Consider the following 27,633-nt stretch of genomic DNA (forward strand, 5'->3'; position numbering starts at 1 on the left):
CGTGGCTCCCGTGATAACACCCATCCTGCGCAGGCTGCACTGGCTACCTGTGGCCTTCCGGTGCGCTTCAAGGTTTTGGTGACCACCTTTAAAGCGCCCATGGCATAGGGCCGGGTTATCTACGGGACCGCCTACTGCGACCAGATACCTCTCACCGACCCGTGCGCTCTCACAGAGAGGGACTCCTCAGGGTGCCGTCAGCTAGGCAGTGTCGTTTGGCGACGCCCAGGGGAAGGGCCTTCTCTGTGGGGGCTCCCACCCTCTGGAACGAACTCCCCCCAGGACTCCGTCAACTTCCTGACCTCCGAACCTTCCGTCGCGAGCTCAAGACACATTTATTCATCTGTGCAGGACTGGCTTAGATTTTTAAATTTAGAGGGGTTTTAAATTGATTTTAATATTTATATTTAATATTTATATTTCTATATTTCTATTTTTAATAATTCGGGCGCTAGAATAAGTTTTTTAAGGATTATTTTAATTTGTATATTGATATTGATGTTTTATATGCCTGTGAACCGCCCTGAGTCCTTTGGGAGATAGGGCGGTATATAAATTCGAATAATAAAATAAAATAAATAAATAATAAATAAATAAGGTCCTAGGATCTTGTCTTTAGCATTGAAATAAACCTGATCAGGGAAAGAGGACTCTTCACAATCAAAGGAATGTATCCTGATATCTTTGGGTATTCAAATATAAGTTTTGCCCTATCTGATGAATAATCAGAGAGCTTACTAATAAAAAGACAATGTATTTTTATGAAGTTCCTTCACCCCCCCATACACACAAACAAATCTGGCAATTTTTCTGTTATAGATACCTGATGTACATCGTACTGATAAAAAAAGTAGAAGGCTTGGTTAAGTCCTGAGCTTCAACTTGTCTTTCTATTGATGTCCCACAGAACACATGTAATTGCTCCCAATTAAATTGGATCCTGGAAGTCCTTGTGCATAAGAAGAAATGCAGGACTTTCTGTCTGTCTTCTCATTGTTTGAATATTAAGAATAAAACCCACCTTTTCACTAATTCTATTTACTTTAGCCATGAAACTGTTGCTTTGCAAGCAAGCTGAGGAATGATTGGGGGGAAAATTGAGAAACTTCATATAGTGTTTCTCCATTTCACCATCCAATCCAATTAAGTCATCACGTTTGACCACTTTAAAACTATCTGGTGACATGTGTTACAGGAAATAACAACAGTCTCAATTGCATACTGATGTGCCATACAAAAACTATTAAGGAGTTTGCTTCAACTATAACTCTAGAATCCATAATATACGGGGTAACCCTATAGGAAGATTGTGCAATGTAAGGGGCTTTGCTAACTATTCTTTTCTATTTTTTTCTGCTCAGTATTGAAAAGTACAAAAATAAACCCAGGGCTGCATTCATTTAAAAAGAAAGAACTCTTTCGTTTGTTCTGGTTGGGAAATATCTGATAGAATTAGAATCTTTGGCCAAGTGATTAGCTGACTCACCATCCGATCCACATTGTTCTTCCAGAGGTTTTTGACTGACCTAGAATTTGCAGAAATCATGAAAATCAACATTAGCATACTGAAAAATATCAACAAAATAGTTATGCCATAGAATCAGAAAATTGTACAGTTGGAAGGGACCATAAAGATAACCTCATTCAACTTTACGTAATAGAAAAAAACAACCAAATTATCTTGTCCAGCCTACTCAGACTGCTATTCTTCTATTTCTTCTATTTAGGAATTCTTTTCTTATATTGAAATGAAATCTAGATAGCTGCAACTTATACCTATCATTTCTGATCCTAGTCTCCTTGGCAGTGACCATTTTCTCAACAATATATTTCTGTGTACCTGAGCAGTGAGATCCTATCTCCCTCAGTCTCCTCTTCTTCAAATTAAGTTTCCCCGTTATCCTTGCATAGTAGATTATGTCTTGAAATCCCTGCATCTTTGCCACCCTCCTCTGAACCTGTGCACCAACTGTTCAACAAGTTAGACAGCTTATGCTCTGTGTGTAAGCAGGTGATCTATTCTCACTGGAAGGGATTTTAAAGGTTTGTCCCATTCCCTAATTCAGCAGCCCATAACCTTTTGGGCACCAGGGACTGGTTCCATGGAGAGAGGTTTTTCTGCAAACTGGAGGGGGTGTGGTTTTGTGTTCTGCCTGCATCCCGCGGATGGGGCTTCGCTTGTTTGCGTGGCCCAGTTTCTGGCATGCCACAAACCACTACCGGTCCATGGACTGGAGGATGGGGACTCCTGCCCTAAATCACACTTAAATACAAAAATTGACAGACCTATAGATAACTAGCATTTTCATGGTCTTATTGCACAGAAGAAGTAGAAGTTGCGTTCAGCTTACAATCACAAGTGAGACTGGAAATTCCATGTGATTGTTAAATGAATCACAGCTCGATTTTATGACCTTTTTTGCAATGGCCATTAAACAAATCATTTTGCAGTTGTTAAGCAAATCCCGTTTCCCTCATTGACTTTGCTTGTTGGAAGCCCCCTGGGATGGTCATAAGTAACCATGGGGTGCTGGAATCATTGTAAAATGCCTGCCAGTTAACAAGTGCCCAAATTTTGATCATGTGACCACAAGGACACTGCAACAGTTGTAAGTGCAAGGACCAGTTATAAACTACTATTTTCGGTAATGTAACCCTAGTTAAATTGTCATAAGTCACTGCCTACAGATAGGGCTGAACAGTATGAGAAGATGGAGCACGATATTCCATTGCTGGCTAAAAAAGAGCACCAGCTGATTGACAGTTCTCTGTGATGCACAGGATGTAAACATGTCTACCTCAACAGTGTTTTGAAGTCTAAATAAATCTGAAGAAAATCAGGACAGCACAAGACCATTTTAACTGATTTTGGAATTGCTAGGAAAGATTGTTTGAAGGTTGCTGTCCCAACCCATTTGAAAGACATTCATGATGCAGTCAGGATTTAACTGCATTTCATATCCTTGTTTGCTTCTCCACATTAAATAGAGTACTTGAACCCAGTCTCTAGGATCTCAGTTTCAACATGTCAGTTATTATCATATGTAAATCCAAAGATCTTGATTGTTCCAAATCATCCAAATTAAAATACTTTCCTATGTCCAACTTCTGTGAAATGCAGTACAGTGGCCAATGTAATGCTGTCCTCTGCTGGAGAGAATGTAGCATGACTACTTTTCAAAGTTTAAACGTTTATATTAATAACCCAAAGATAACTTCTTAGTATGGCTGTGAAAGTTGGACCATAAGAAAAGCTGAGCAACAAAGAATTGAGGCCTTGGAACTATGGTGTGGAGAAGACTCCTGCGAGTCCCTTGGACTGCAAGGCGATCAAACCGATCAGTCCTAGAGGAAATCAACTCTGACTACACTTTAGAAGGCCAGGCCTTGAAGATGAAACTCAAATACTTTGGCCACCTAATGAGAAAGAAGGACTCACTGGAGAAGAACCTAATGATGGGAAAGATTGAGGGAAAAAGAAGAACAGGACGACAGAGAATGAGGTGGTTAGATGGAGTCACTGAAGCAGTAGGCGTGAGCTTAAATGGACTCCAGAGGATGATAGAGGACAGGAAGGCCTAGAGGAACGTTATCCATGGGGTTGCAATTGGTTGGACATGACTTCACAACTAACAACAACAAACTTCTTAGAGCAGGGGTGTCAAACTCGATTTCATTGAGGGCTACATCATGGTTGTATTTGACCTCAAGGGTCGGAGTGGGTGTGGCCATGGTGGGCACGGCCATTTTGACATCACTTGAGTCTGGAGTGCCTGTGGGGACCTGAGCGCTCTGCCAGTGAAAACGGGCTCCCAAGCTCCATTTCTGGCTGCAATGGCCTCCTGCAACCCACCGCCAGAGAAGACGGAGCTCATGGAGACTGCTTCTCAAATTTGTACTTGAAGTGGAAAAGAATGAAACTTTGATCTTGGGTTTTAGCGATTAGATTGATTGATCTTTATAGAAATGGCTTGTTCTGAGAGCATATGCACCAAGACAAATTTCTTGTGTGTCCAATCACACTTGGCCAATAAATTTTTTTATTATATTTATATTATTATGAAAAAAACAAAAAGTTGTGATTTGATGTCTCATGACATTAGGCAGTCACTCGAAACAGCTGTGCAAAAAATGATATATCCTTTCAGAAAGAAGAGGTACAGCTGGGAACCAGAATTTTACTGCAACAGAGAGAGTTGGACGTCAATGTTTCTTTTTCTCTTATTTTTTTCTCTTCCCCCTCTTCCTCCCCAACGTTTTCCTATTTACTTTTCTATTTTGTATCTTAGTTTATCTTATAATCTAATATAAATGTTAAACAAAAAAAGGAAGAAAAAACCATAAAATTCTCTTACCCTACTCCAAGGAGGGCACGCAGATGTCGGGAGATTCGTGGGAACTAAAATAAAAATGCTGCATTAGAAAACCACATATAGGAAGAGGTTATTACACATATTAAACAAACCCACTGGCCTTTGAAGTTTACTGTTTGGCAATTCTATGGCTCCTTCTCCTTATTCTGTATCTTCCTAATTCTCTGGCTGCTGGCTTGGAGTGAAGATACCAATCTATCTTAGTCAGTCATCTTTTCCCAAAAGGCCAGAAGCTATTGGTCTCAGTTCAGTGTTTCTCAGCCTTGACAATTTGAAGATGGGTGGACTTCAAATCCCAGAATTCTCTAGCCAACAAGCTGGAGAATTCTGGGAGTTGGAGTCCACCTATCTTCAAGTTGCCAAGGTTGAGAAACACTCAGTGGTGGGATTCAGCCAGTTCGCACCTATTCGGGAGAACCTGTTGTGAACTTTCCAAGCAATTGTTGGAAAAAAATCTCCTTTCCCCCCCCCCCCACTTTACAGGGCTAATCCTGTAAGGAAGGCAGGAAGGAAACATTCTGGTGTTGTTTCTAGCCTAATCTTTATTACCCTGCTTACAGAAACTACCTCTCTGGTTAACCCTTATTACATTGTAATAGCTAACGTGAAGCGCCCATCAATGTGAGTGACATTGAGTTGGCCATGCCCACACAGTCACATGACCACCGAGCCACGCCTACCCAGCTGGGCATTAGGGCAGAGAACTGGTTGTTAAATTATTTGAATCCCACCTCTGGAAACACTGCTTTAAATCTTCAATTCATAACAGTGTTATAATCTTCCATGGAATCAATTAGCATGCCTTCTAACTGTCTAGAAGATGGAGACAAACTAAGGTTACAAGCAGATTGTCTGCTCCTGCTTTGATTCACTGCTGTGTTCATATTTCATGTGATGAAAAAAAAGAGGGACAGTTTTTGAGCAGCTAATGATGGTAGAGGGACACTGGCCAGATACCCCATTGCTTAAGCCAGAAGAGGAGAGATGTTTCTGCCAATGGGTAGCCATCTGTGTCCTCAACTCCAGTAGAAATGCTGCCATTGGTTGTTAAAACACTCCACCCTATTGTACAAATTACTCATCCCTTTCAGGGGTGAAATGCTACCGGTTCGAACCGGTTCACCCGAACCGGTAGTAATAAAAGCTACCGGTTTGGGTAAACTGGTACTAAAAAAAATGCTACCAGTTCAGATGAACCGCTATTTCTGATGATCAGCTGTCCACACAATTTATATTTGCTAGAAAGCCAGAAATCCTGCTTTCTAGCGAATCTAAATCATGCGGCACAGCTGTTCCCCCTCCTTTGCTGTTCTACTTACCTTAGAAAAGGCTTCTTAGTCCTCCTTTTTCAGTGCTGTGCGGTAATGTCTGCGGTGTGCATATGCACAAAGTGTGCATTTGGTGTGCACTGTGCATGTGTGCATGAAGTGCGCATTTGGCATGCACCATACATGTGTGCGTACAGCAAACTGGTAGCGAAGCGAACTGATAGCAGACTTCATAGCATTTCACCCCGATCCCTTTCATCTGATTTGCCCATATCTCATGACATTAGGCAGTCACTCGAAACAGCTGTGCAAAAAATGATATATCCTTTCAGAAAGAAGAGGTACAGCTGGGAACCAGAATTTATGGTTGTTAAGTGAAACATGGCTGACTTTATGACCTTTTTTTGCCATAGTTGTTAAGCCAATCACTGCCATTAAAGGAATCACTGCAATCATTAAGCGAATCTTGCTTTTCCCATTGTCTTTGTCAGAGCTGGCTGGGAAAGATGCAAATGGTGATCACATGACTCTGGATGCTGCAACTGTTGTAAAATACATGCCAGTTGCCAAACCTCTGAATTATGATAACGTGACAGTAGAGATGCTGTGACAGTCATAAGTGCAGTTGTAAGGATCAGTTGTAAGTCACCTTTTTCAGGCCTGCTGTAACTTGGAATGATCGCTAAATGAATGGTTCTAAGTCAAGGATTGCCTGTATATTCCCCCAGTAAAATCAGTGGGGTTTTAAAAAGTGTTAATTATAGGTGATGGGTGCCTGTCATTTTTCACTGTTAGTTGAAGATTTTTCTCATAGTGGAGTGTCAGGTGTGCATCCTGTCCTATTATTTCCTTTCATTATATCCAATTAATATGGTTATTACATACTTATGCTTATATATATGCTTATATGTTATATAGTTATTTTCATGCTTATGCTTATATGTACTGTTGTGACAAAATAAATAAATAATTAATAAAATAAAATAAAATAATACATTCTATAACAGGGATTCAATAGAGGAGGGCGAATTCAGAATGAGAATTAGAACCACAGAAAAGTTTTTGCAGAAAACGATTTAAGATTTGCAGGCATCCTATTTTCTCTGAGCTCCACTCTGCTTTTGACCCCATCATTTCATAGGGAATTGAATCATCAAACAGCAACATGTGAAAACTGAGCATGGCTGTATCAGGGTCATTATTCTTAGATTACGATTTTCACCTGGGTTATTCCACTTTATAAAGAAGAGAGCTAGAGCTTGATATCTGTTAACAAGATTGACTGAGGCGACCGAGCTCAAAATGGAAGTCATTTTGAGTTAGTCTACGAAGGAGGCAATCCAATATATGTGTTTCTATTGCAATTCAGCTTTGACTTCAAAAGAAAAGAAACATGACTTTCTCTAAAGATCCAGCATCATTTCTCTGATTTAAATACAACAATAGCAAATGGATGGAAATGAGGAGAAAAATGCTCGTAAAAGCGTTACAAGCCAAAGAAGCAATCACATTTTCAGTTGCATATCAAGGCCTCTATTTCCAAGGACTTGAGCAGCCTTGCAGAATTATTCCTGGCAATGAAAAACATCTAAACTTTAGGTAGTTTTGAAACACTGACCAGAATATTAAAACTGTCCTTTTTTATATCTATCTATCTATCTATCTATCTATCTATCTATCTATCTATCATAAAGAGTTTCATTTAATACGCTCATCTTCCTGATTTTCCTACAGGACAATCAATTTATTTTATTTATGAATAAAAATAATGATGCTGAAAAGAACAAACCCTCAAATTAGAACCATTCTTCAGGGGTTGCTTCTTCCAGCTGTATTGGTACTACAATTCCCAGAATTCCCAGTCAACTTGAATTCTAATCCCAACTCAACAGGAAGATGAGAAAGGCTGGTATATACAGCAAGTTTCCCTTCTAGTCATTTGGCCTGTCAGATAGTTTACTCCTTCTTCATTTGTGAATCTTTTTTTATTGAAGTTTAAGAATCACCTTATTCTAGCAGAGAAGATATCAATGTATAATCCATTGGCTGCAGGGGTGAAATCCAGCAGGTTCTGACAGGTTCTGGAGAACCGGTAGCGGAAATTTTGAGCAGTTAAGAGAACCGGTAATGGAAATTTTGACTAGTTCAGAGAACCGGCAAATATTACCTCTGGCTGGCCCCAGAGTGGGGTGGGAATGGAAATTTTGCAATATCCTTCCCCCAGGAATGGGGAGGGAATGGAGATTTTGCAATATCCTTCCCCCAGGAGTGGGGAGGGAATGGGGATTTTGCAGTATCCTTCCCCTGTAGTGGAGTGGGAATTGAGATTTTTGCAGTATCCTTCCCCTGCCAAGCCCGCCAAGCCACACCCACCAAGCCACACCATATCCACCAAGCCACGCCCACAGAACCGGCAGTAAAAAAATTGGATTTCACCACTGATTGGCTGCTTTATAAGCTTATCACATTTAGCCTAGTTAAGAGAACCTAAGCTTTACTTTCCTCGGTCTTGCTAGAAGCCTCTGGGAGTTGAAGTCAAATGTATCTGAAGGACATCAATTTGGAAAAAGCTATTTCAGTGTTTGCATTCACTTCAGGCTATTATTTCCTGTCCGCATCTATCTGAAAGCCTTTGACATTTCCCTTGATCTTACAGGCTAAAACATCACAGCGATTGATCTATCAACAGCAGCATCAGGAATTTCTGAATTGCATTTCGAGGGATTAGCCTACAAACTTGGGTAATGAGGAGTGGAATCCATTTTTTACCGATCTACTTCAGTAGAACCTGGCTGGCATTGCTATAGTGTTTACCTTTAATCTAAATAGGATGACGCTGACGCAAAGTAATGGGAGGAAAAAAAAACCTGAAACATCACCCAGAAGTTTTTAGACACAGAAAAATCCCAGTAACAAGTTAACGTGGTTTGCCACTCATATGAAAGTACCAGAAAGAATCCTATAAATTCTTACTAGCCTATTGTACATTCCACCTTCATCATTTCTGCTTATGGATAAAATGAGACCCATTCTGAACATTAGTATTGTGTATTTGCGCAGACAGGAAAAAAAAAGCAAGAACTCACCACAGGCATTAAAAGGAGAGCCAAGAGTCTCTTCAGCAGGTCTGGCATTCTGTAACAACGAATCTGGTTTGTCCAAGTGGAATCCACAAATTCACCATCACTGAAATAGTATAAAGGGAAAGAAATCAGACTATTGTAGCGAGTATAAAGAGGTAACAGAGTGTTCTTCTGGTAAGGTAAAGGTTCCCCTTGCACATATGTACTAGTCGTTCCTGACTGTAGGGGGTGGTGCTCATCTCCGTTTCAAAACCGAAGAGCCAGCGCTGTCCGAAGACGTCTCCGTGGTCATGTGGCCGGCATGACTAAACACCAAAGGCGCACGGAACGCTGTTACCTTCCCACCAAAGGTGGCGCCTATTTTTCTACTTGCATTTTTTTACGTGCTTTCGAATTGCTAGGTTGGCAGAAGCTGGGACAAGTAACGGGAGCTCATCCCATTACCCGGCACTAGGGATTCAAACAGCTGAACTCCCAACCTTTCGATTGACAAGCTCAGAGTCTTAGCCACTGGGCCACCACGTCCCACTGTTCTGGTACAAGGACACAAATTAGAAGATGGGAAGTTGGGAGGAAAAGAACTATTCATCTATTAGTTCAAGATCCCTCACAGGTAGAGTGTTGCACTCATGTCAGAAGCACCAAGATGTCTCCAGGTTGAAAAGATTAGCTGGTGACATAATTGTTGCCTGGGGGATGCCCAGTTGGGAGCTCTTTTCATGTCCCTGGCAGGAGATGAAGCAAAAGACGAGAGCTCACCCCACCCCATAGCAGCACATGGGTCTCAAATGAGGGTTTGCTAACCTCCAACCCAATGTCCTAGCATTATGCTTCTCTCACAGGTAGATAAGATTCTAATTTAAGAGAAGTTGTGTTGAATAACCTCTGCTGCCACCTGTCACATGATTCTATGAAAAGCCAAATAGGAAAAGGGGAAATACAAAAGATTCAGGCACTTTCTTTCCAACAATCAAGTGACCAAATATTCATGCTATTGGAAACCATAAGCTTTATTTAGTCTGTTTCTTGCTGGCAGGATTTATAGATTTATATACCAATTGATTTATAGGAAGGAAACAATAATAAAAAGACTATAAAAATTTCTATGAAATTTTAGTGTTTAATCACTCACAATTTTTCTAATAATGTGGAACTTCCATCAGCATAGAGGCCTTTGGTAAATAGTTCATCCACCAGAAAATCAATGCGAGGTGGAGTGAATGGTATCAGCTGAGAGGAAAGAAAAACAAAATCCATATTTAATGGCACACAATAAACTTATACAAAGAGTTACTCTGCTTTTAAAAGTTGAGCAAACATGAATCTGTTTATGGCTTGCAATTACTTCATCCCCCAAATCTGCCAGAAGCCATGTGTTCAACCATAGAATGAATGAAGCCAATTACATGTAGGAATACAGCACAGATGCACAGCCTAAGGGTCACGTCCTAAAACTATCAGATGGAGCTGTAAAAATGTGGAACATTTTGTGGGGAGCAAAAAACAAAAATTCTCTTTATCTCTCCACTAGCATTTAATAGTCATTTAGACTTTTGCAGCCCAAATATAGTGAGCCTCCAAAAAGTGCAATTGTAATTTTTAATATGACTGAAGAGAAAAATGATTGAATATATGGAAACCATCACACTAGACAAGTTTGCTTCTATATGAATCTAAATACAAATGAAACCAAAACAAAACAAATTAGGCCACTTACAGTCTGACCTAAGCGTAGTACACAAAATAGTCTGCTACAAGGTCCTACCTGTCAAGGACTATTTCAGCTTCAACCGCAATAACACACAGGCTAACAATAGATACAAACTCAAGGCAAACCGCTCCGAACTTGATTGCAGAAAATACGACTTCAGCAACAGAGTGGTCAATGCCTGGAACTCACTACCTGACTCTGTTGTTACATCCTCAAACCCCCAATACTTTAACCTTAAACTGTCTACTGTTGACCCCACCCCTTTCCTAAAAGGTCTGTAATGGGGCATGCATAAGCGCACCAGCATGCCTACCGTCCCTGTCCTATTGTCCCCATTTATTCATACTCATTTCCTGTGTTCATGTCCATGTTTATACTTATACCTGTTTTCTCATACATGTTTGGCAAAATAAATAAATAAAATAAATAAAATGAGACAATTGCCTTCCATCTGTTGCTTTTGGAATGCCACTGGCAGCATGCCATTCAAATGCCAAGGCTATTGCCGCCACTGTCTCCACCAAAAAAGATCTTTAATCCTAGTGTAAAGCTTACGGTATGCCCTGCCTCCTGTAGCAGTTTTTTGGTTTCCTGCACAGCTCGTCTCATGCTGGGAGAGGGCTCGAAATAACCATCTCCATCGTAGAATCCAATCCTAAGGGGGCAGGTATTCAAGTAAATCTGAAAAGACACAAGTCTTCATTTAGTCCAGTCACTAGGACAAGAAGAGAGCTAGATATGTTTTTTAACTTTCAAATCCGGGTATATAAGGACCTGGCCTAAGATCTAACAAGCATTCAGAAAGTGCCAATCAGACTTTATAGCAGGAGTCTCCAACCTTGGTCCCTTTAAGACTTGTAGACTTCAACTCCCAGAGTTCCTCAGCCAGCTTTGAAGTCCACAAGTCTTTTTTTTTTTTTTTTTATTCCAAAAAGTTTTTATTGGTCAAAAAAGGTTTATACAAATACATATCAGGTATGGTAAATTTTCATTTTTCTTATACAAGATAAGAATTTTACTCAAAATTTTAAACACATACAACAGCCATATGGCAAGCAGGTGATACGAAGTAGCTAAGTTTATCAATCTTACATACGCAATAAAGAAGGGTCAAGAATAATCAGAATATCATACAAAGGAGAATAAGGAAAACCAACACAATACCAAATATCATTGTCACTTCCTAGTTTTGGATCTCAGAACTCTGGGTTCAGCCTGACCCAACTCCAGGGCCGCAACAGCGGCAGCCGCCTCCGCCCCATGGTCTATAACCTCCCCTTCTTCAACTCCTGGGTCATCTAATTCCAGGAGGGCTTTGTGTTCCTCCACGAGGCCGCAGCCTCCGCAATTGTACTAATTTTTTCGTAATGCCCTCCCGGAAAATCATCAATCCTCTGGCATCAGCCATCTGAAGCCTACTCCTTCTGGTACAATTTGCTTGACAAAAGTAATATTTCTTTCTCATTTCACGACCTGTCTGGGAATCTGCCTCAGAATGGCTATCTCCTGCCCCTATAAGTCAGTGCCCCACTCCTATGTTTTCTAAGAATTTCATCTCTCGCCTCTTCTCACAAATTTGACATGAACCTCTCTAGGAACTGCATGCGTATGCATATTTTGAAGTAACTCTATAAACTCGCTACACATCCCAATTCATAAAGTCAACACCTCTTCCAAGAAATTCTCCCTACAGTTTAGTCACAACATCTCTCAAGTCTTCTTGGTCTACTTCTTCCAGATTTTGAAACCTAAGGAAATAAGACATTTTATCCATCTGTAGTCCAAGCACAGCATTGCCTGTCGTCTCCTCTCTTTTCTGCACTGCCCGCATCTCACCCTCCAGACCTTCCACTTTCTGCTTGTTTTCTCCTGAGACTTGTTGACTGTCCTTTAAAATCCTTTTGGATAGTCACAATTTCTGCTCTTATTTCATCCAGTTTCTTGTCCATATTAGATAACTTTTCCAAAATTCTCCATTTCTCCAGCAGTTGGTCTCTGACCTTTGCCATTTAAAAAATTTTAAAATCCTCAGGCAAGCACAGTATCCTTGTAATTTCCTCCGGATCCACCAGGGGCACTCACAGGAGCAACGAGTCCAGAGTACAGTTAGTCAACCAGGAAGTCAAGGAAGTGATGTCATCAAGATTCTCATAGTGAAGGCGGAAGCTGGACGCCACCATTGTTCCTCAGAGGAGGGGGCCTCAAACCTCCCTCCTAAATTTCTCCATCACCTCTTCTCTCCAGAGCTCCACAAAACCGGTAATCTTGTTATTTTAAGTTCTCCTCTCTCCAAAGTGATTCGTGCTCCTTCCAGTCGCAGGGGAGAGAAACCCCCCCGCACTCCGGAGCACTCCACTCACATTTGCCGATATCTCCTTCCCTTCTCCATTCCTCAATTCTTCTCCGTTCCCTGTTCACCACCAGGCTGCTGCAGTTATAAATCCAAAGCCCCGGTGTCACCGGGCACAGCGGCCCAGGCGACGACCAAAGTAATGGCCGCGGCCTGAGGCCTCCGAACCCCTCCGAGCCTAGGACGCGCCAGCATCGGTCCCCCCAGTCCTGTATATCGGCTGGGAGACCCCTGGCGAGCCGTCCGTGCGGCAGGTGTCCTTTTCGGAACACCTGGCCCCTAAGGGCCTCGGAGGCGGCCGGATTCGGACACTGGAGGCAGGAGAGGCACCTCCAGATGTCCGTTGCCGCCGGATACCGGAAGTCGTCCGAAGTCCACAAGTCTTAAAGGGACCAAGGTTGGAGACCCCTGCTTTATAGGTAGTCCTTGGATTACAATGGCAACTGGGACAGGAATGTCCATTGCTAAGCAATGTGGTCATATAGCTTGACATACATAGCTTAGTGATAACAATCCCAGCAATCCCCATTGTCATGGTTAAGCAAGGATCGTGTTGATCATTAAGTGAGAACCTCATGCAAATTTGACATGGGAATAGGTGAGAATCCATAAGCACTTGTTTATGCAGAGGAAACTTCATCCCAAGAAAGCAGGTGAGGCTATAGATAGGCAGGTTGGTGCTATGGCATATGAGCAGGTAGAGTGCAAGATCCAATGCTGCCCAGGGGGTCCTCGGGAGCAAAAGCATCAAAAACAGGAGCGACTTGAAGCCTCCTGCTGGCTTCCCCATTGACTTTGCTTGTGGGAAGCCAGCAGAAAAAGATGCAAATTGTGATCATGTGACCATGGGATACTATAACCGTTGTAATTATGAGCTGGTTGCCTAGTGCCTGAATCTTGATCATATGATTAGTGAGGACTACCTATGCATAGGCAGAGGCCTGTACCTGTACAGAGAAGTCAATTTTTTGTTGTCTCCATGTAAGGGATGGGAGCAGCTGTCTCTGCAGTAGCCTGAAGTGGCCAATAGGGCTTAGCCAGATCCCATCCTCTGATCACAACATTGATGAAGCAACCACAAACATTAATAACAATAACATTTAGACTATAATAGCATTTACAGAGGGTATAACCGTGCTTTGCAGCCCTCTCTAAGCAGTTTACAGAGTCAGCCTCTTGCCCCCAACAATCTGGGTCCTCATTTTACTGACCTCAGAAGGATGGAGATTTGAACTGCCAAACTGCAGTCAGCCAGCAGTCAGCAGAAGTACATTGTACTGCATTCTAACCACTACGCCACCATGGTGGCTCAAGGCAAAAGTTGTGGCGAGAAGACTATTTTAAATTTGGAAAACTACAGACCACCCTGTCTTCATTGTAGACTAGGAGAAAGACAAAGGCATAAAGAGAGCATATCATATAACAGCTACCAGGAAATATTTGTGTTATGATTAGTGGGTGTTGTGGGGGGGAATCCTTAACATCCTTGCTACTTCTACAAGTAATATCGAAGCTAATTAAAAGCACACAGAAGAAGAAGTTGTTAGTATGAGCATCAGTATGCCTCCATGGGGAGGATATTCTATAAGTCGATCTTCACAACCAAATACTGTAGCTTAAATTCTTCTGGTGGGAATACTTAGAGGAGGACCTCCAAAAATGATTGAAGTGCCTATTCAGTTACATATGGGAAAGGCGATCCTTGAACAATTATAAGAACTATAATCAGACCACCACCACCTACACATATACAGCCTGATTCATCCTTATATCCAGTTTGATTACCTTGTCATTAAAGGGAAGTGGGGGCACAGCTGGATCCAGACAAAACATCTCATCACACAGTAGGGCTTTCATGCACAACACCAGGCTGTCCACATCTCTTGCCATTGGTCCTGTCACAGAGATGACTGGAACAAAGAGAGAAAGGTCTCTGGTCTTGGTAAAGGAAGACAGAATGTGGCTTTGAAGTAAAATAAAGCTAAATACGTCCCCTGAGAATTGGCTTTCTAATAATTAGAGGATTTTGAAGTTATACAATAGTTTACTCAAGTAGCTTGATTTATCTAGCAGTTTTTGACAAGGAAAATACGCTATTTTTATTCCTTTAGTTTTCTTGTGTTGTCATCCCATCCTACTACACTTTAAAATTGTAAATTACTACATCCTTCTGAAATAGATCTATAAATGTAAATGAACCTGAGATCTTATTGTGCAACAATAAATAAATCCCAAATCAGCAGGGAAGCAAACAAACACAAAAAGACAGTGCGGTGTGACTGAGCAGTGATGGGACAGTGGTCCCAGACAGTCCAAAGGCCACTGGATGAGGATTATGATGCAGTAATGTCAACTGATGTCTCCCTTTTTCCTGTACTAAATCCTTTTAAAATGTATTTGTCTACCATGAAATTAGAAGTGGCCAATAAGTTTTTAATAGCTAGGCTCTTCAAGAAAGAACATGAACGATTTTTGTGGAGAAGGAAGGAGAAAGCTTCACTGCGATTTTGGATGGTTGATTGATTAGCAGACCTACATATATATTCATCAGGGAGCTTTGGCTTTTTCTCCATGAGCTGAGTAACAAATATTTTATCAACCATAGATTTGCTCACCTGAGTTCATTCCAGCTACAGGAGTGGTAACACCTTTGACACTACACAACAGCAAAGGAGAAAAGCAAATTAACGATAGGCAAAGCCAAATGAAAAAGAGACCCTGTTACGAAATGCAGGTGATATTGTTAAAGGATACTAATGATACCCACAACTGTTGGAAAGACACTGAGAATGTTTTCAAGGTGATTCTTTTCACTTAAAAAAGTAATAAAATCATAGGCACCTTTCATTGTCCCTACAACATTGTACTTTGGCCATGTAAAGCTGTCCCAGAGTACACTATCTGGTATATATATTTACTAAACCACACCTTGATTGTTTAATTATGCTGCTTGAATATACTTTGAATTCAAGCAACTTGACTTTCCTTCTTAGGAATTTGGACTAGAACTAACAACACTACCCAAATAGATTTGAGCTTTAAGAGAAAATAGACTTTAGACCTTTAGACCAATGAAAACTTGGCAAAAAAAGATTGTCCACTCAAGAACTGAGAAATGGAGAGCGAAGAAGTAAAAGAGGCGGTGACATCATTAAATAGGAGACAGTTTCTTCTTTTCTTGTGGGTTAAATGTCTACTACACAAAGCAGCCAAAGAACTCATTCTTCCCAGTAAGAAAATACCATATATTGCATTTTAAAAAAAAATAGGGAAACCTCACACTTCAGCTATCTTCAATCTGGGCCATTCCAAATCGATGGCCTTTCAAAATTCCCAGCCAATATGACCATTCACTGCCATCCACACCATCTGAATGCTATATATATACACCCATCTGGGGAAAAGTGTCAGGAAAAAATTCTTGATGAGTTGGAATGAAACAAAATGTTAAGAGTGAGGGAAGAGAATTAAATATAAAGGCTAACTAAGTGAAATATACCATTGTACATAAACTCTTCAACATATGTTCTACGGTTACTTGATGGTTATTTATGGTTAACACATAAATATTGGAGAAGTAATATAAATCTTTGGCATACGTATTTTGGGAAAGTTGAGGGGGTATAAAACTGTGGTATTGTTTAATATCTATACCTTAATCTCAATTCTGATTTCTCTAAACTTCCTATCCTAGCTGTTCAATTTAGCAGTGGTGAATATCTCTTGAGGCTGAATCAATTCACCTGGTGATTTCCTGCTCCAGACGGCGTAAACAAGTCACTAACATTAACTGGTTTGGAATACATATTTGTTGAGTTTGTAATATTTAGCTATATCCTGATTGAGGCAACATTTTCTCCCTGAAGTTTTTCAAGTGTTTAGAACATTAAAAAGAGATTCATTCTATTGCTGTTCTGTGAATGAGGTAGAAAGGCCGTGGCTGGAATATGAATGAGGAGGATGAATGCTTGTGTAGATGAGATGATGGTAAATGAAAGAATAAAGGAGAAAATGAAGGCATAAATAAAAGGGACAGGGACAGAACAAGCTATATTTTACTTTTCACTAGATTCATCACCAGTTTATCTGAAGAAACATGACCTCATCCTTCCTTTTCGCAATTCTTAATTCAGTGGTGAAATGTAAAATTTGTTACTACCGTTTCTGTGGGCGTGGCTTGGTGGGGGGATAATGCGACTGGGTGGGCGTGACCAACTTTTTTTTTTACTTTTAAAAGCATTTTTTCTACAACCTCTTCAGCTGAAGAGATTGTAGAAAAAATGCTTTTAATAGGCTCCTCTGATGATCCCAACCGAGCCGCGCGATCATCAGAGGCTTTTTTTTTTACTTTTAAAAGCATTTTTTGGCCGAAGAAAAAAATGCTTTTAAAAGTAAAAAAAACCCTCTGATGATCACGCGGCTCAGCTGGGCGGGGGTGGGGGGTCAGGAATTTTTGCTAGCGGTTCTCCAAACCAACCACTGCCATCGCTACCGTATCAGGCGATCCAGTCCGAACTGGGAGCATTTCACCCCTGTCTTAATTCCTAACAAATGCCTTCCTATCTAGTAAGGGTTATATTTATAATCTAGGCTGCTAGTTTCCTGTTGGTTTCTGAAATGACAGTCACAACAGAGAACTTATTTTGAACATGTACTGTTTATTGGCATACCATTCACCCTTGACAATACATGATATATTACCAACTGCTTGTGAAAGTTGTGAAGAGAGCCAGTTTGGTCTCGTGCAGTGGTTCCCAATGTGGGGCCTATGCCCCACAGGGCAGCAATTTGATTTTTGATTGGGGGCAATTTGAACCTTGTTTAAACCAAGTTAGTGGCCTTTTAGGCTTCCTCCATATGAGTAGAGTTCACTTTTTGAGTAAAGTAAGAATTATATGTCATGGGGGGGAGGAGCATTGGGATTTTAGAGATGCTTAGGTGGGGCACGCCCCCCCAAAAAAGATTGGGAATCATTGGTCTAGTGGTTAAGGCACTAGGCTAGAAACCAGGAGACTGTGAGTTCTAGACACACCTCAGCCATGATAGTTGCACTCTCTCTCAGCCTGATCCATCTCACAGGGCTGTTGTTGTGGGGAAAATAGGAGGAGAAATTATATATGTACCTTGCCTTGAGTTATTTATAAAAATAACAATCCAATAAATAAAAATGAAACTTACCTCACTCTATAGCCAGTTGGTTTGAATCCACATATCCCACAAAAGCCACATGGCACCCGAATACTTGCAGCCACATCTGTCCCAATGCCAAGGATGGATCCTCCCCCTCCAATAAGAGCTGCTTCCCCTCCACTGGAGCCGCCTGAACTTTTCTTGTGGTTGAAAGGGTTCAAGGTTTGTCCAAAGACTGTATTGCCACAGTCAATGCTGCATAGGAGGGGAAAGGACCCATAAGCAAATCGAAAGCATGCGGAAGAAATTGATTCTGCTTATGGTGGAACTAAGACAAGAAATTCCACTTTCGTGGAAGGCACAGAAGACATCATCACTAGGCCTTAGGGTAGAATGGAACTAAACATCTGTTAGATTTGGTTTTGTCTGACATGATTTCTATTTCTTTGAATGCATTTTATTATTTATTTATTTATTATTTAAATTTGTATACCGCCCTTCTCCCGGAGGACTCAGGGCGGTTCACAGCCAAGTAAAAATACAATACTATAAATACAAATTAAAATACAATTAAAAAACTTATTAAAATTGGCCAGAATTAAAATTTAGAGCTAAAACCCATTAAAACCCATTAAAACACTAACCCAGTCCAGCGCAGATGAATAAGTAAGTTTTAAGCTCGCGGCGAAAGGTTCGGAGGTCCGGAAGTTGACGAAGTCCTGGGGGGAGTTCGTTCCAGAGGGCGGGAGCCCCCACAGAGAAGGCCCTTCCCCTGGGTGTCGCCAGACGACACTGTCGCGCCGATGGCACCCTGAGGAGCCCCTCTCTGTGAGAGCGCACGGGTCGGTGAGAGGTATTCGGTAGCAGCAGGCGGTCCCATAAGTATCCCGGCCCTATGCCATGGAGCGCTTTAAAGACATTCACCAACACCTTGAAGCGCACCCAGAAGGCCACAGGTAGCCAGTGCAGCCGGCGCAGGATAGGTGTCACTCAGGAGCCACGAGGGGCTCCCTCAATCACCCGCGCAGCTGCATTCTGGACTAACTGTAGCCTCCGGATGCCCCTCAAGGGGAGCCCCATGTAGAGAGCATTGCAGTAGTCCAGACGAGACGTCACGAGGGCGTGAGTGACTGTGCACAAGGCATCCCGGTCTAGAAAGGGGCGCAATTGGCGCACCAGGCGGACCTGGTGGAAAGCTCTCCTGGAGACGGCCGTCAAATGGTCTTCAAAAGACAGCCGTTCATCCAGGAGAACGCCCAAATTGCGCACCCTCTCCATCGGGGCCAATGACTCGCTCCCGACAGTCAGCCGCGGACTCAGCTGACTGTACCGGGATGCCGGCATCCACAGCCACTCCGTCTTGGAGGATTGAGCTTGAGCCTGTTCCTCCCCATCCAGACCCGCACGGCTTCCAAACACCGGGACAGCACTGATGGCTTCATTGGGGTGGCCGGTGTGGAAAAGTACAGCTGGGTGTCATCAGCGTACAGCTGGTACCTCACACGAAGCCACTGATGATCTCACCCAGCGGCTTCATATAGATGTTGAACAGAAGGCGAGAGAATCGACCCTGCGGCACCCCACAAGTGAGGCGCGCGGGATCGACCTCTGCCCCCGTCAACACCGTCTGCGACCAGTCGGAGAGATAGGAGGAGAACCACCGATAAACGGTGCCTCCACTCCCAATCCCCAACCGCGCAGCAGGATACCATGGTCGATGGTATCGAAAGCCGCTGAGAGGTCTAATAGGACCAGGGCAGAGGAATAACCCCTATCCCTGGCCCTCCAGAGATCATCCACCAACGCGACCAAAGCCGTCTCAGTGCTGTAACCGGCCGGAAGCCGGACTGGAGCAGGTCCAGATAGACAGTTTCCTCCAGGTGCAGGGGAACTGATATGCCACCATACTCTCTACAACCTTCGCGCGGGCGGGTTGGAGACTGGACGATAATTACCTAAAACAGCGGGTCAGGAAGGCTTCTTGAGGAGGGCCTCACCACCGCCTCTTTCAAGGCGGCCGGAAAGACTCCTCCAACAAGGAAGCACTCGTAATCCCCTGGAGCCAGCCTCGTGTCACCTCCTGAGTGGCCAGCACCAGCCAGGAGGGGCACGGGTCCAGTAAACATGTGGTGGCATTCAATCTACCCAGCAACCTGTCCATGTCCTCGGGAGTCACAGGATCAAACTCATCCCACACAACATCACCAAGACCGCCCTCAGACGTCCCGTCCGAATCGCTGCAATCTTGGTCCAGACCGTCCTTCAGCTGAACGATTTTATCGTATAGATAACCGTTAAACTCCTCAGCACGTCCCTGCAACGGGTCATCCCGCTCCCCCTGGTGAAGGAGGGAGCGGGTCACCCGAAACAGGGCAGCTGGGCGGTTATCTGCCGACGCAATGAGGGAGGAGGCGTAGCAACGCCTCGCTTCCCTCAGTGCCACTAGGTAGGTCCTAGTATAGGATCTAACTAGTGTCCGATCAGCCTCTGAACGGCTGGACCTCCAGGAACTCTCTAGGCATCTTCTCCGGCGTTTCATCCCCCTCAGCTCCTCGGAGAACCAAGGAGCCGGTTGGGATCTACGCCGGGTCAGAGGCCGCAAAGGCACGACACGGTCTAAAGCCCCAGCCGCAGCCCGTTCCCAGGCTGCAGCTAGTTCCTCCGCCGTGCCGTGAGCCAGACCCTCAGGAAATGGCCCAAGCTCCGTCCGGAACCTCTCTGGGTCCATCAGGCGCCTGGGACGGTACCAACGTAATGGTTCCGTCTCCCTGCGGTGTTGGGTAGCGGTCAGAAAGTCCAGGCGAAGGAGAGAGTGATCTGACCATGACAAAGGTTCAATGACTATTTCCTTTAAGTCCAGATCTCTCAACCACTGACCAGAGACAAAAATCAGGTCCAGTGTGCCACCCCCGATGTGAGTGGGGCCATCCACTACTTGAGTCAGGTCCAAGGCCGTCATGGAAGCCAAGAACTCCCGAGCTACCGTCGATGACGAGCGGCAGATGGCAGGTTAAAGTCCCCATGACTAAAAGTCTGGGGTCTCCACCGCCACCCCGGCAAGCACCTCTAGGAGCTCGGGCAGGGCAGCTGTCACGCAGCAAGGAGCCAGGTACGCGACCAGCAAGCCCATCTGACATCTAAGACCCCACCTCACAAAGAGGGATTCACACCCGGCTATCTGAGGTACAGTGGTCTCCCTCGGCTCTAGACTCTCTTTGATCACAACCGCCACCCCTCCACCCCTACCCTGGGCCCTCGGCTGATGGAATGCACGGAAACCCGGTGGGCACATCTCAACCAGGGGCACACCCCCTTCATTGCCCAACCAGGTCTCCATAACGCCTATAATATCCGCGGCACCCCCCTGAATTAGATCATGTATTAGGGGGGCCTTATTGGCCACGGACCGTGCGTTGCATAACATCAGACGAAGGCCCAGGCTCTGAGGGTCCTGACCATCCGGGGAACGGGTAAAGTTAGGGGGATCGGGGCACGCGATCGCCTGCATACATCGAGCGCGTGACCCCCTATGTCGATACGATCCCCCCCTTCCGCCATATCTGCCCCTCCCACTTACCGTGCCAATAGACTCACCCTCACACAAAGGAACACCCTCCCCCCCCATAACCTCCGAACCCATTTGATAATCGCCACGAGCATGCGCTGGAACTGGTTTCCCTCCCGACGGGCTACCCCCATCACCCGCCCTACCCCTCCCACCCCTTAAAAATGCCCTGTCTAAAAAACCCCAAAGGCTCTTTCTTCTCGCATGCCACCTCTGTGGGTCCCAAGACCCGTCATTGAGGCCGGCCCTTGGTAGCGATATGGGCCATTCCTGCAAGGCGGGGGCACCTCGCAGGCGCAAGAGTTCACGTGCAGTGTAGCGCATAGGAAAGTGCGAATCGGCGAGGGATGCTAAGATGGTAAAATCCCAAAGTAATAGAAATGGTGAGTCTTCCAGCGGGAGTCCAGTTGGTCAAAGGACAAATGGAGTAGGAACCGGATAGCGATGACAAAACAGGAAACAGACAGGCCGACAGTCTCCATAGCGTGCCTATGGGGAGCAGTTCTACAATAGATCTTAATCAGGTAGACGTGGCTAGCGGTCTGCCCAAGTCCCTAGACCAGTCCAAGCTAGTCCAATCCAGTCCAATCCACTCCATCCCGCAGATGGACATGCATGACCGCCCAGTTTAGATGACCCATGGTCCGGAATAGGGGGGGGCGGAAATAAAATGGAGCAAGCCAGGCCATAAGGCCACAAAGGAAAATACGATGGAGCAAGCCAGGCCACCAGGGGCCATTCGATGACACGCGATGGAAAGATGCGACTAAACAGGCCACAAGAGGGGACAAACCTCAGCCACGGTTCCGGCCTCCTCTCCCACCGAGGCCTTACCACACCCATCCTCGGTGGGGCTGCCAAATACAGGGCGCCGTTGGACAGGCGCCTCGCGGTCCACACAGCCTCGCCGGGCGCAACCAGCGCCGATGGAACTGGCGCCGATGGAACTGGCGCCGAAGGAGCCGGTAGGCCCACCAACAGGCAAAAACGGGCCGGGATTCGCGCCAGCTGAAACCAGGCCGAATCCACACCCCGAAGCCGTCGGAGCCGTCGGAGCCAGGCCGGGATCACCGACGATCTCACGCCGCTGGAATTTGGCCAAGATCGCCGGGGTCGCCGCTGGACAGGGCTCCGCTGGGCAGGGCTCGCCGCTGGGCCGCTGGGCAGGACTCCGCTGGGCAGGACTCGCCGCTGGGCCGCTGGGCAGGGCTCCGCTGGGCAGGACTCGCCACTGGGCCGCTGGGCAGAGCTCCGCTGGGCAGGGCTCGCCGCTGGGCCGCTGGGCAGGGCTCCGCTGGGCAGGACTCGCCACTGGGCCGCTGGGCAGGGCTCCGCTGGGCAGGGCTCGCCGCTGGGCCGCGCTCCGCTGGGCAGGACTCGCGCTGGGCGCTGGGCAGGGCTCCGCTGGGCCGCTGGGCTGCTGGGCAGGACTCCGCTGGGCCACTGGGCAGAGCTCCGCTGGCAGGGCTCCGCTCCGCTGGGCAGGCTCCGCTGGGCCACTGGGCAGAGCTCCGCTGGCAGGGCTCGCTGGGCAGGGCTCCGCTCCGCTGGGCAAGGCAGGGCCAGAGCCGAGGCCGAAGCCCACAACGAACAGCAGGCCTCCCTCGCCTCCATCGCCTCCATCGCGTCTTCGCTTCCTCCAAAATGGCCGCCCTCTTCCAGACCGCCACTCCGTCCCTCGGCCCGTTCTCGGCTGTCGCATGTCCGAGAGGCCACAAACCTCTCCAGCGGCAGCCAGACAGATCGAACCACACACCGAGGGACCGGAGAAGCCTGGTGAGTCAGCCCGAAATCTCCATTTCAGGGAAAGCCGCCATCGCCGATTCGGGCTCCTCTAAGCAGCTACCATTCTCGCGCATGCGCAGAGCCAATCTAAGCCATCGCCGATTCGGGCTCCTCTAAGCAGCTACCATTCTCGCGCATGCGCATCTCTCTTTGTCCTTTGCTTATCTTGTTCTAGCTTTTTATGGTATAAAGTGCCCAGAAATCTGGCTTTTGTTTTAAAAGACCTATGCATAAACCTCACACTCAACATCATACTAAATAAACAAATAACATACTCAACATCAAATTAAGGAAAGCTTTTCTAACAGCTGAGCCATACATATCTGGAGTGAAACCCAGGGCTTTCTCATAATTAAGTGACCAATTTCATCGATGAAGAAAATTTTTGCCACTATAGTGAAAAACAGCCATACATTTATAGCGTCTAGAATCTAGACACTATAAATGCTAATTAAAAAAGCAGTCTAGTCTATATGGGTTTTGGAACACTGATTTTGCTGTCATATCACTCATGAAAGGCAGCCTCCTCTTCATGTACTTTCATGCTGGGAAACATTTCTAAGAGCTGCTATTTAATACATGATGAAGGGCACCAGATTGGAGACAAATTGTCAGGGTAATGATGATTTAAAGCTGACCAGCCCTGTTAAGATTGAGGATGAATCAGCAGAGTTATTGCCCTTTAAGAAGCTGTCTATATAAAGGAGGCCATTAGAGGGCATCATTCTCTCTCATCCCATATCTTTTTCCTTGTGTACCTGCATTGTAGCTCTCCGTGTATGCTTCCTGTTATAGTTGAAGATTGATTGCTTGCTTGCCTGGCTTTGCTTAACACGTGTATGTATATATATAACTTGTAGATAAACCACTGTTTGAAAAACCTCTGTATACTGTATTTTGCTCCTGGGTGGTCTCAAAATAGCAGTCACGCTATGCACACTCTGACACCAATGAATTAAAACATGGTTTCTCCTTCTTCAGGAAGGCAAAAACTGTTTTAATGATACCCAATGGAATATAGCTAAAATCTAGCAATCTTTTTTTTTCTTCTGGCAAAAAAGTTATGCTGTTCAGAAAAGGCTACTTTTTAAATTTGATTATAGGATATTATTTGAGATAGAAGAACCACCAAAATGATGAGTCTATTTTAACAGATAAGAATCAGTTTTTGCTTTTAAGAACTACACCTCCCCCAGAATTGAGCAAATGCTTACTTTAATATGGCTTGTGATGTGTTGGTCTTTACAAATGGAATGGCCCCTTGTTTCTTAAGAACTCTGACTATTACAGAGTCATCGTGCTCGGGAGAGTCCAGAAATTTCACCAAGCCAAGTGAATTGGGGTATCCCTTAAAAAAGAGAAATAAAGCAAATGATGAAAAATGAATGAAAAAGCGGAGCAAGAAAATGTGAAGGATAGTGCTTCATTCAAGGACTGAAGGAAGGAATGGAGGCTTGACGGTAAAGCAATAACTCTTTATTAACGACTAACAGGCAAAAGGAACAAACGAACGGCAAGTAAAAGGCAGTATTACCGAGAGTATGCAACTTTCTCTCACAGCTGCTATTTATATAGCAATAGTCAACTGTTGGCCAATGACGGCCGCTCATTTCTCCCGCCGGCTAAGGGGAAACGTCACAGCCAATAGGCAACGATTCTCTGTTGCCAAAAAGAAGCGTGGCTGCATACGCTGCAGATAGCATGTTCCAAATCAATAGGAAATGCTATCAAACATCTACCATATCTGGACTGGATGACCACTAGATGGAAACAGTAAATTAGAATTTTATGTTCCTGGTTGATGTAATCTAGCTATCTTCTGGACTTTGGACCCTAGACATAGTAGCTCTAGCATTCTTCTTTACTTACCTCTAAGTATAGCATGAACTAATAACTGTTTTTTTCCCTCTGCCATATTCCCATGATACGGTCTTTTGTTCAGATCCAAAGCAGCTTAAAAACATCCTTAGCTGTTCAAGTTTTTTCTGCCTTCTTCCAATACATTTTTTTTTTTTTGCTATGGAATTATCTGGCATGCTTTGTTGACCATTAAGAAGGTAACTTGGGTCAGGAGTATGTAGTTCCCAAGAGGCTTTTCATGAAAAAGCATTTAAAGACCATCTTTTACACATGGATTTACTGCTATCTGAAGAGAGTGTTAGTCCTGTGCTCCACTGAAAATCAATTTAACTAGGAAAGGTAGCAGGTTCTGCACCTGTGGCATTGTTTTCCTACTAGCAGGTGGGAAGGGAAATAAAGTCTGGAGAATCCACCAAGGGGATGCTCCCTCAGTGGTAATGTCTCCCCATTAAAAACAATATCAGAAGTGGCTAAGAGTCCGTTATTATGGAATTGATCTGAAATCTGAGGGATGGAAATCAGAACCTGATGGATGGATTGCAAGAAAAATTGACAAGCTCACCATCAGGGGTGCTATTCAGCAGGTTCTGACAGGTTCTGGAGATCCGGTAGTGGAAATTTTGAATAGTTCAGGGAACCAGCAAATACCACCTCTGGCTGGCCCCAGAGTCGGGTGGGAAGGGAGATTTTGCAATATCCTTCCCCTGGAGTGGGGTGGGAATGGAGATTTTGCAGTATCCTTCCCCTGCCATGCCCACCAAGCCACACCACACTCACCAAGCCACGCCCATAGAACCGGTAGTAAAAAAAATTGAATTCCACCACTGCTCACCATGGTATTATCCTCCCCAAGGACCATTATAAGCAGAGCTGTATGCAAGTATTTAACTTGACATGAGCAGAACTATATCAGGCTGGCCCTGTTAAATCTCTGTCTAAATATTCTGATTTTTAGCATGAAAATCTACAGTAGATTTTAAAAGTGTATTGGTCCAAATGTATGTTTTACAAGGCTCCTAGATCTGGATCCTTGGTCAGACCAGTGTTTCTCAATCTTGACAACTTGAAGCTACGGAACCTTCAATTTCCAGAATTTCACAGTCAGCCTTGCTGGCTGTGGTATCCTGGGAGTCGTCAACTTGCCAAAGCTGAGAAACACAATCTTTCCTGATCATAGGACTTCTACAAGCACATCTAGTCTAAGGTGCTTATAGAACCTCTGCCACGTTTTGTGCTGAATGCATCAAGATGGAGAAAGTAGCGAGGTATGCTGAGATGTTTAGGGGTGGGGCTTAATTTGCTAATTTTCCCCAGCCCAACTTTGCCAATCTGATCTGAAGGCATAGAATTTAACCTCCTGAAGGATCCCCCTCCCCTAACCAATTGTTGATGAATAATTTCCAAAAGTACCTTGCAAGCAATATTTTCCTTGATGCTGACAGGGATCCCATAGAGTAACCCTTTCTCTCTCTTTTTAATTTCTCGGAGCTGTTCTTCACACTCTGGGAGGAAATCTGTCACACAGTTGATCTCCCGGGTTACTGCTAAAGCCTTGGTTAAAGCAAAAAGAAGAAAAGCAAAAGAAGGATGTAAACAATAGCACTTAGACTTATATACCGCTTCACAGTGCTTTTACAGCTCTCCCTAAGAGTTTACAGAGTCAGCATATTGCCCCCAACTATCTGGGTCCTCATTTTACCCACCTTGGAAAGATGGAAGGCTGAGTCAACCTTGAACCTGGTGAGATTCAATCTGCCAAACTGCTGGCAGCCGGTGATCAGCAGAAGTAGCCTGAAGTACTAGCAGAAGTAGTACTTCTACTGAAGTACTAGCAGAAGTAGCCTGCAGTACTGCACTCTTAACCATTGCGCCACTGCGACTCATAAGGCTCATAAGAATTCATAAGAACTGAACTCAACAAAGAACCATTCCTCTGTCCTGGTCCTATTAGACCTCTCTGGTCCTATTAGACCTCTCAGCGGCTTTCGATACCATCGACCATGGTATCCTGCTGCGCCGGTTGGGGGGATTGGGAGTGGGAGGCACCGTTTATCGGTGGTTCTCCTCCTATCTCTCTGATCGGTCGCAGACGGTGTTGACAGGGGAGCAGAGGTCGGCTCCGAGGCGCCTCACTTGTGGGGTGCCGCAGGGGTCGATCCTCTCGCCCCTTCTGTTCAACATCTATATGAAGCCGCTGGGTGAGATCATCAGTGGCTTCGGTGTGAGGTACCAGCTGTACGCTGATGACACCCAGCTGTACTTTTCCACACCGGGCCACCCCAACAAAGCTATCGAAGTGCTGTCCCGGTGTTTGGAAGCCGTACGGGTCTGGATGGGGAGAAACAGGCTCAAGCTCAATCCCTCCAAGACAGAGTGGCTGTGGATGCCGGCATCCCGGTACAGTCAGCTGAGTCCACGGCTGACTGTTGGGGCGAGTCATTGGCCCCGATGGAGAGGGTGCGCAACTTGGGCGTCCTCCTGGATGAACGGCTGTCTTTTGAAGATCAT

The 27,633-nt window shown here is 44.7% G+C and overlaps 1 protein-coding gene across 1 annotated transcript in view; it reads right to left on the minus strand.

The window, feature by feature from the left end:
* Positions 1 to 27,633, minus strand: part of LOC131195687 (vitamin D3 hydroxylase-associated protein-like) — a 55,148-nt gene that overhangs the window by 18,771 nt on the left and 8,744 nt on the right. The window contains exons 3-12 of the mRNA XM_058177791.1: positions 26,536 to 26,676; positions 24,480 to 24,613; positions 17,964 to 18,170; positions 15,401 to 15,441; positions 14,571 to 14,695; positions 10,991 to 11,116; positions 9,857 to 9,954; positions 8,728 to 8,827; positions 4,356 to 4,399; positions 1,487 to 1,526 (exon numbers count right to left, since the gene is read on the minus strand). Coding sequence (XP_058033774.1) covers positions 1,487 to 1,526; positions 4,356 to 4,399; positions 8,728 to 8,827; positions 9,857 to 9,954; positions 10,991 to 11,116; positions 14,571 to 14,695; positions 15,401 to 15,441; positions 17,964 to 18,170; positions 24,480 to 24,613; positions 26,536 to 26,676 — 1,056 coding nt within the window. The remainder of the gene's footprint in view (positions 1 to 1,486; positions 1,527 to 4,355; positions 4,400 to 8,727; positions 8,828 to 9,856; positions 9,955 to 10,990; positions 11,117 to 14,570; positions 14,696 to 15,400; positions 15,442 to 17,963; positions 18,171 to 24,479; positions 24,614 to 26,535; positions 26,677 to 27,633) is intronic.

Source organism: Ahaetulla prasina, chromosome 3, assembly GCF_028640845.1.
Source record: "Ahaetulla prasina isolate Xishuangbanna chromosome 3, ASM2864084v1, whole genome shotgun sequence".
NCBI classification, from domain to species: Eukaryota; Metazoa; Chordata; class Lepidosauria; order Squamata; family Colubridae; genus Ahaetulla; species Ahaetulla prasina.